At 37.8% G+C, this 10,032-nt stretch overlaps 1 protein-coding gene across 1 annotated transcript in view; it reads left to right on the top strand.

The window, feature by feature from the left end:
• The window catches only part of KNTC1 (kinetochore associated 1), a 75,921-nt gene that overhangs the window by 521 nt on the left and 65,368 nt on the right, over window positions 1–10,032 (top strand). The window contains exons 2-5 of the mRNA XM_063086016.1: window positions 2,584–2,754; window positions 5,955–6,075; window positions 8,859–8,974; window positions 9,323–9,401. Of these exons, the coding sequence (XP_062942086.1) occupies window positions 2,626–2,754; window positions 5,955–6,075; window positions 8,859–8,974; window positions 9,323–9,401 (445 nt within the window). The 5' untranslated portion in view covers window positions 2,584–2,625. The remainder of the gene's footprint in view (window positions 1–2,583; window positions 2,755–5,954; window positions 6,076–8,858; window positions 8,975–9,322; window positions 9,402–10,032) is intronic.

The raw sequence follows: 10,032 nt of genomic DNA, 5'->3' as shown, positions 1-10,032 counted from the left end.
TTGAACCTGTGGGTTGGAACCTAAGGAGATTAAGGGCGGTTGTGTGAGTCAGGAACGGGAGCGAGGTATTTGAGTGTTCTTCTCTAGTTTCTTCAATTGCAGGTGAGGAGGGGGAGCCGCGCTAGTGTAGGGAGCTGGGAGTCGGTTCAGGTCGAATTAGCGGCAGCCTCAGCTCTTTCGGGGTGTTTACCCTTTTAGACACTGGCGGGAGAGAGGTTGGAGTCGGTTCTTGCTGGCAGCGGGGTCCGGCTGAATGCGTTTATGTATGGAGGCCTAACTGACAGTGTTTCATTCTCGCGTATTATCTCGTATCCACTAATTTGTTCTCTACCCGGCAGCCAGAGTGATCTCAAAACGTCTATCACATCAAGTCACTCGTCTGCCTGGTATCCTCCTTCCTTGCACTGAGAATAAAATCCAGTCTTGAAATCGAGGTTTTATTTGGCTTCACCTGCCTCTCCCACACTATCTTCCGCTTTTGCTTTGGCCTGGCAGCCGCCCCAAATTCTTTCCAGCCTCTGAGCCTTTGCACTCTGTTCCCTCTACCCATGTCGCTGTTCCTCCTTAGCTGGCTGTGTAGTTGGCTTGTTATGTCACCTCTTTCCTTTCCCAAACAGGTCCTTCTTAAGCAATCCTTTTTCCTCCAATCCATCTGAGCACTGTTTTCCGTCAGAACATTTAGCACTTTTTACAATTATGTGTGCATTTACTTATTTTTTTTTTTGTAGGGAGATAGTATAATAGTTAAGAGCGAATGTAGATTTGAGACCATTTACTCGCTTTAGGTGACTTTACTTAATCCCTACTCATGTTCCTCAGCTGTAAAATGGATTGTGCAAATTAAATGAATAAAACGTTCAAAAGTGTGCTGGGCGTGCAGGAAACAATACATATTTACTATCTTATTTTTGTTTGTTTTTCCCACAAGAATGTAAACTTCACAATGGCAGAGACATTCTGTCTTGTTCACAACTATATTCCCATATCCTAGAACAGTGCCTGGCACATAGTGGGCATTCAATAAACATTTGTTGAATGAATAAGTATGGCAGCACCGGGAAATTGGTAATATTTTTCTATATTACAGGTGTGAGAAACTGAGGCCCATAAAATATTTACTCCAACCTCCAAGCATCAGCTACTAAAACTATTCTCTGTTCACCTAACATGTTCTGTTTTTGTACTCTTACTTATGCTCTTAGTAAAAACTTTTCCTATATTTAAAGAACTCCTATGACCTTAAATTCACAGCCCAAGTGTTACCTGCTTCCACCAATAACAAATTAGCTAACGCTTAAAATTTGAGTGTTTGCTATGAACCAAGCATTGTTCTGTGAACATTGAAAACTCAAAAGTAACCCTTTCAGGTAGGTACAACCACAGTCATGCATTGTATAACAACATTTGGGTCAACAGTGGACCACATATGCAATGGTGGTCCCATCAGATTATAATACTTTATTTTTAATCTTCAGTGTTTACATATACAAACACCATTGTGTTACAGTTGCCTGCAGTATTTAACACAGTAACACACTATACGGGTTAGAAGCCTAGGAGCAACAGGCTATACCATCTAGGCTTGTATAAGTACACTTAGTGATGTTCCCACAACAATGAAATCACCACACAACACATTTCTCAGAAAGTGTCCCCTTTAAGGCATGACTGTATATTCCTATTTTATAGGTTAGAGAATTGAGGAACAGAAAGATTAAGTTACTTGCCCAAGGACAACTGGCTAGTGATTTTGAAAGAACACCGAGTCAAAAATCATTCTTTCCTTGTGCTGTGCCTCCCATGGATTTTAAAACATACTTCTGATAACACTTATCAAAACAATTGTAATTATTTGGTTATTGTTTCCCACCAGTCTTGATCCAGGGATTATTTTTCTTCTCGGTATTCTGTTCTTACCCAGACCACAGATAATATGGGTAATGTGAATCTTTGCTGGTGAGATAGTTAAGTGACTCTCATAAGGTTTCAAGTGTACTCTTTGGTCCATTCAGAAACCTAATTCAAAATTTTCCTCCTCTGCTTATTATTATTTATTATTTACAATATTGTGAAACCATTAGTGGACTTTTTTAAGTTCATCGGGAATCTTACCATCCTAAGATATCCCAGACAGACTGACTTCAGAGCTTATGCTCTTTATTGCTATACTGATGAAAGGTTTATTTCAAATAAACCTTTAAAAATAAAAAAACCTGATGCTATTTCAAACTAAGCATACAAAGTACTAGAAGCTCTAGGACACATTGGTAAGATCACAATTGTTGGTTTGTGTGTGTAAACCAATAGGTTGTTCTCTGGTGATAATTGTGGCTCTAGCTGCATTTATCTTATTGGTCCAAAGTGTTTAGTGGCCACAGAAATAACACAAAGACAGAGAAGTCTTTATATGTTATTAGTTTTTCTTTTTTTTTTTTTAAACACCGTTATAACAGTGCACTCTAACCGACTAACTGGTCAGCCTAGTTCTTCTGTTTTTGTTTTTTGAATAAACCTTTCATTTCCCAAGGAACCGGACTCTATGCAACAAGGTAATTTGGTCTCTAATTTTACGTATTGTCACAGGAAAGACAGTGGTTCCTGATTCAGGAAGATAATCTCAGAAAAATGTGGAATGATATTGAATTGCTAACAAGTGATGATACAGGAAGTGGGTACCTAAGTGTTGGTTCAAGAAAAGAACATGGAACTGCTTTGTATCAAGTAGATTTGCTAGTGAAGATTTCCTCTGAAAAGGTAATAGTTATGACATTGTTTTCATTGACAAAATTTTCATTGAGTTTTTAGTAGGCCTAGTAGCTCCATGGTAAATGTTTTGTGAATGAATATAGCACTTTCTTAGGGAGTCAGTGTTGCTTCAGATTGCTGGAAATTCCCATCTGAATTTCCCCTGTGTATTAATTTGTTTTCTGTTGCTTATAACAAAATACCCGCAACTGAGTAATTTATAAAAAAATGAAATTTATTTATTACAGTTTTGGAGGCTGGGAAGTTCAAGGTCAAGAGGCACATCTGGTAAGGCCATCTTTTTGGTGGGGACTCTACAGAGTCCTCTGGCGATATAGGTTATCATATGGTGAGGGGTGAGCAAGAGCATTTCCACATGCTCACTCCCTCTCTATAAAGCCACCAGTCTACTTCTCTGATAACCCATTAAACCATTAACCCATGAATGGATTAATCCATTCATGGGGGCTTAGTCTTTACAATCCAATCACCTCTTGAAGGCTCCACCTTTCAAATATTATAGGCAGATTTCCCACACTCTTAACACTGTTACAATGGAGATCAAGTTCCACAGTGTCTTAGGATCAGTATTTCCAAAACTGAGCTTTTTGTAGCTCCTCTTGACATTTTGCATACACAAAATGTATATAAGTCAATACAAGGAATATCCATCACCAGCTTAGGAAATAAAACATGACCAGTAGAGTTTAAGGCTTTGGGGATCCATCTCTGTCACTGTGTTTCTGTCGTACTGCACCCCTGAGTTAAGTACTCTGCTAAATTAAATTTGAGGTTTAGCCTTTCCGTGCATTTCTTTCTTTCTTTCTTTTCTTTTTTTTTTTTTTTGGTGGCTGGCCAGTAAGGGGATCTGAACCTTTGACCTTGGTGTTACCAGCACCACACTCTAACCAAGTGAGCTAACTGGCCCGCCCCTTTCTCAGTCCAGGCCTAAAACCTTATTCTTTGCCTTCAATAGAAGGTACTACTGTTAGTTTTTTTAATCTCAGTAATTTGTTTCTGATAAAATATTGATGATCTTGATAAATATTTTTTGTAGGGAAAGTACAACTGATCTTCTGTCACAGAATTATAGCCCTGGGGTCTCTCTGTGTCCCCTTAGTGTGTCGATGTAATATTTAATTCTCTTAATAAGAAAAAAAGTTTAAAAGGAAGGAAGAAGAGACCAACATTAGAGATAAGATTTATATCTTCTAGAGCTTGAAAGGCAGGGCATCCTCTGGGGATCTTATTCACAAAGGGCCTCAAATTTAGGCTTAGACTTTTCTTCAGATGAGGTTCTACATGTATTCAAAGAAACTGGCTGATAGGATTTAAAAAAAGAATTTTTTTTGTGTGTGCAGCTTTAAAATTACATCCTATTTGACTATACTGCCTATAGTGTACCGTGAATCACATGATTTATAAATATTAAATATCTTATGAGTAGTACAAATAAGTTGCATTGGATTTTTTGGCATTATATTATTTATTTCTTAAAGGCAAAAATTTAAAGTATACTACAAGTTCTGTAATGAGATATTGGCATTTTTTTAGTTTTTAGTATTAATAGGAAACTTAAAGCATGACAGTGGCCCAGGCCTCTTTTGACCTCTGCGGGCTCCTGTTAAAAAATAATAGTCCATTGTATTGAGCTTCACATTCAGTAAGAAACTAAAAGTTCATCTGTTATTAGCTTGGGGTATACACTATCAACCTGTTTTAAGCATCTGCTATGTTCATAGCCCTATGCTAGGCACTTGGAACGTAAGATGGCATATTATCCTTTCCTTTTAGGATCTCACTTTAAAGTTAGGCAGACAGGACACATACAGTAAAAGGTATTTAATTGTGCAAGACAGTATATGCTAAATGCCAAATGAAAGGTACAGATCGTCGATGTAGTAAGAATTCAGAGGGTAGAGAGGCAGAGGTCATTGTGGGTTGGGGCAGTTTAAGGAGCACTTTATAAAGAAACAACACTTGACTTGGGCCTTAAGAAGAGGAGGGAGAGCAATCCTGGCAGAGAACAGTGTGGACAGATCCCCAAAATATATACTACAGTTCCTTCTTTGCAGTGCTTTAGTATAACTTCTCACTAATTAAAAAAGCAAGTAAAAAGAGTAGAAGAGGGGTCAGAATGTATTGGAACTGTCAAGAATTACACCTGGAGAAGATGATCCTTGAAACAGGCATAAAACGAAGTGATTGGCTTGTTTTGTCAGGGAAGAGCAAGCCTAGTTAGTGTTTATTGAGCATATAGTATATGCAAGGCTCTTTTCTAAGCGCTTTATGTGAATTAATTCATTTGATCTCCATACAAGTGAACATTGTAGTTATTGTAATTATTATTATTATTTGTATTATCCCTGTTTTACAAGGACTCAGTTGAGGCATTTGCCCAAGATCACTCAGCAAGTAAGTGACTGAGCTTTTGCAGCCGCTGAGCTGTCCAACTGCTTCAAGATAGATATGTGTGGGAGGCTCTAATCAACAGAAGCAGAACACTGAAGACTCAGATTTGGCTTGCACAGTGTTTTTAAAAATGTTGATTTAGCTGCCAATATTTAAAAATGAGAACATTTCACATGAAGATCCAGCTTTTCTTGATCAATTGGAAGGTGTGGCCATGCCAGCATTTCATTTTCATTGGGCTTCCCACTGGCTGGTATTAAGTAGACTCTTCGCTTTTGTTTTGTGGGGGCATCCTCCAGTTAACATTTCATGGTCCCCCTCCCAAGTGTATCCATGAAACTGAGACTTTATGCCTGTCTTAGATCACTCATTTATATTACTGCCTGGCTCCTACAGCATAAGATCGACTCTTAGGAAGCAAGGGCTTGTACGAGGAAATTCTTTGCCCTTTCCTATCCTGCCTGGACTATTTCTCTACTTAGGACTGTGTGGATTCAAGATATACCATACAAGCTGGCCAGTTAGCTCACTAGGGAGAGCATGGTGCTGAAAACACCAATGTTAAGGGTTCAGATCCCTATACTGACCAGCCACCTAAAAAAAAAAAAAAAAGAAGAAGAAGGAAAAAAATAAGATATACCATACAAAGAAAAATTTGATGACTAATGAGATAGATGGACCAAAAGAAAAAGGCCTGCCAAGTTAAGTTTTAAAGTTGGGTGTTTGGCACTATTGATAAGCATTGTTAAACTTGTATAAAAATGTTTTAATTTTAGTCACGCTTTTTCCTCCCACAGGCTTCATTAAATCCAAAGATCCAAGCATGCAGCTTAAGTGATGGGTTTATTATTGTAGCAGACCAATCAGTGATACTGCTTGACAGTATTTGTAGATCACTTCAATTGCATCTCATATTTGGTAAGTCTGACGTAATGAAATGAATTAAATTGGAAGTCAAATATATCTCGCTACCAATTTCTACTGCATTGCCTTTTCTTTATTCCATTATTTCTAAGAATCAAAATTAGAGTAGTTTCAAGAAATTAGTTTTACATGCCTTGTTGTGCTGGGCACTAGACTCAAAGGATACTGAGATGATCCCATCTCTCAATAAGTCTATGGAGAAACACACAAGGAAGGCAACAATTTAGTTTACTTACACAGTTTTTCTGTTAGAATCCTACAGAGGGCCGGCCTGTGGCTCACTCAGGAGAGTGTGGTGCTGATAACACCAAGGCCACGGGTTCGGATCCCATATAGGGATGGCCGGTTAGCTCAATGGGTGAGCATGGTGCTGACAACACCAAGTCAAGTGTTAAGATCCCCTTACTAGTCATCTTTTAAAAAAAAAGGATGCTACAGAAAGCACTTGAGCCCATCTCTATTCAAGTTCCTGAATCTTGTACATAATTTCAATATCAACAGATATTTGAATTCTTTTATAATGTATATAGCACTGTAAAAGTCTCCTGAAATACTTTGAATTAATTTTTCATCAAGTTAAAGGGCTTTAAGTACATGGAAACATGGATTTGAGAGTGAATTAAGGGAGAAATCAGTGATTATGCTGATATTAGGTGACAATATTATTAAGCTTTTTCTTTCTTGAGTAGAGATTTTGAGAGAAAGATGATTGAAGTATTTGTATAAGAACTCAGACAACTGAAAAGGAATCAGAAGGCATGTATTTGAGAATGTAATCTTGATCACAATTTGGAGGCAAGAGAACCATATTTCGTGGAATCTTAATGTATCAACCCTAATCAGTTGATGAGAATCACAATTTCACCAGTGAAATAATGGTTTTCAGTAACCTATAATACATTTGTGTGAAGATATTGCTGCTGAATAATTTTAGTTCATAGGCCAGTTACACACTATTGCTTTTCTCTCTTCCTTTTCCCCTCTCTGCTTCCATTTCAGTCACCTTGGTGTATACTCCCACTTGATCCTTGCTCAAGCTGTGCCCACTGTCTAGAATGTTCTTCCTCCTTACCCATTTGGCTAATTTCCTAACCTCCTTCTATTCTTCCCTGAGCTCTCTAATTACTACTACTGCAAAATGCATGGTTCTCCTAAGCTCTTATCCTGTTCTAGTTTTTCTTTATTCCAAAAAAACCTTCTTACTTGTCTTACAATTTGTTTATTATACTAATTATTTATTATCTATTTCTGCCTTAGAATTTGAGCTCCATAACAATGGGAATCATTTATTGTTGTTCTTAAATATATGCAAAAGGCCTAGAATAATGCTTAGCGTATATTAAGTGCTCAATATTTATTGACTGAGTAAAAGTTAGTAGCATTTTTTTTTTTAATTTATTTTATTTGGGCCGGCCCCATGGTGCACTTGGGAGAGTGCAGCGCTTGGGAGCACAGTGGCGCTCCCGCCACAGGTTTGGATCCTATATAGGAATGGCCTGTGCGCTCACTGGCTGAGCGTGGTGCGGGCGACACCAAGCCAAGGGTTGCAATCCCCTTACCGGTCACAAAAAGACATTAAAAAAATTTTTTTTTAATTTTATTTATTGAATCAAAATCGATTGTACATATTTTGGGGGTTGAACATTGAGATATGTTGATCAAATCAATATTACTAGCATATATATTGTTACAAATCATAATTATTATTTATGCCCCTTGTCCAATCTCTCCCCTTCCCCTTCCCCCTCTGCCTCCCACCTCCCCCCTCTAATTACCCTAGATTTCTTCTCTTCCTTCTGAAAGAATAATGGTTGCTCTGTTAATCTGTTGCCTAGATGATCTGTCCAATGCTGAGAGGTATGATCAGGTCCCCTAATATTATTGTAGAGCAGATGCTTCTTCTGTCACTCTGAAATGGGCTTTGTGGAGAGATACATCCTCTTCTTTTCTTTATCTCTGCTGGTGACTCTCCTTGTGTCAATGCACTCCAGCGTTTGGCGGACCATCTGCGTGGTGGTTGTGGTGTCTAGCCACTTTCGCAGCAGCCATGGTTATTGCAGTGGCTGTGGTGGACCACCCACGTGGAGGTTATGTTTTTGGCATGCTCCTTGGTGCTGGCAGTGTGCCTGGTTGTGGGGTGTGTCTGGTTCCCTTCTCTATGCCTCTGGTCCCTGGATGAGCCCTGAGGTGCTGGTACTGTGTGCCTGGATGTGGGAGGGGGGTATGGTCCCCTTCTCCATGCCTCAGGTCACTGGACGGGCCCAGGGTGCTGGCTCAATGGGCTTGGTTGAGGAAAGGGGGTCCGGTCCACTTCTCCATGCCCCAGCACCCTGGGCAGGCCCTGAGGTGCTGGCGTCGTGTGCCTGGTTGGTGGGGGGTCTGGTCCCCTTCTCCATGTCTTGGGTGCCGGGGCAGGCCCTGAGGTGCTGCTGTGGCATGCCTGGTTGTGGAAGGAGGGTCCAGTCCCCTTCTCCATGCCTCAGGTCCCTGGGTGGGCCCGATTGGTAGCGTGGTGTGCCTGGTTGTGGGAGAGGGGTCTGGTCCCTTTCTCCATGCCCCGGAACCCCACATGGGCCCGAGGCGCTGGCTTAGTGTGCCTGGTTGTGGGAGGGGAGTCCAGTCCCCTTCTCCAAGTAGCATTCTTTTTAATATCACAACTTTTTTGAAATATTTAGAAGCAGCTTACATAGTTGACTTTCTAATGACAAATTTGCATTTTTTTGGTATTGAAAAGCATTTTTGAAGGAAGCTTTATAACAATGATTTGAAATTTTCAGATACTGAAGTGGATGTAGTTGGCTTATGTCAAGAAGGAAAGTTTCTTTTGGTTGGGGAGAGAAGTGGCAACTTTCATCTTATTCATGTGACATCAAAGCAAACATTACTCACTAATGTAAGATCTTGTTATATTTTTTATTTTCTTTATCTAAATTCTAAATAATCTCTTAGACAACGAAAATTCTAGCAAACCACTATGTAATTTGTGCTTTAAATTAAAAGAATGTTTCTTTTCATTAAATTTAAGAATTGTACCTCAGAAACAATAAGCAGATACAAAATTAAAAAATTAAGCTTTGAAGTATTCTTGTCCAAAATAGTTTTCCATTTTAAAACTAAAATATTTGGAACATAGGTGGAGTTATTGCTAATGATAATTGATAACTCTACGGTTTAAAGAATATAATTCTTGATTGTGTTTTTCTTGGTTTAATCTTATCATTTGAAATTAATTTGTAATTAGGCTTTTGTTCAGAGAGCTAATGATGAAAATCAGTGTACTTACCGGAACCTTGTAATTGAGAAAGATGGTTCAAATGAAGGTAAGTTTTCTCTTTTTTTGGAATGGCTTCTGAATAATACCCAATTAAAAATTCAAATTTATGGTTAGTAAATTATATAAATTCATTGTTATGCTACCTCTAAAGTGTTAAATTTATTCTATTATTATTTCTATTAAAATTATTCTATTAAATTTTTAATAATAATTAAAATAATTAATGTTATTTTAAGAATTATTTTTATTTTAGCTCTTTTCAGAGGTTTAAATATTCTAAATCCATTTTTACATTTTTGAGAGTTCTATAGATTACCAAGAAGACATTATCTTATTTTAAAATGTTTTTGTGGGTTTTAACATATCATATTTTGATGTCAGCAAATATTAAGTGTACCTTAATTTATTTTGATATATGTGAGTTTTTTTCCTAGTATGTAAAGTTTTTCTTTTTTTCTTTTTTTTAATAAAACTTTCAAAGAAGTTAACACTGTTTTTGCAAATAACTTACTACTTCTTTATATATAAGCATTATCTGTGTTATTTATTATTATTCCTATATTATTTGATGATTAGAATTTAAATGAACAAGTTGAAAAAATTTTTAAGGTAGTTCCAGGTACAGGTTTAAATTTTATGTCTGTGTGCCTTTTAGAGAAACTGACTTTTACTTTATT

This window comes from Cynocephalus volans, chromosome 2 (assembly GCF_027409185.1).
Source record: "Cynocephalus volans isolate mCynVol1 chromosome 2, mCynVol1.pri, whole genome shotgun sequence".
Classification (NCBI taxonomy): domain Eukaryota; kingdom Metazoa; phylum Chordata; class Mammalia; order Dermoptera; family Cynocephalidae; genus Cynocephalus; species Cynocephalus volans.
The sequence above is the reverse complement of the archived record's forward strand: the minus strand, read 5'-3'. Positions and strand labels throughout refer to the sequence as shown.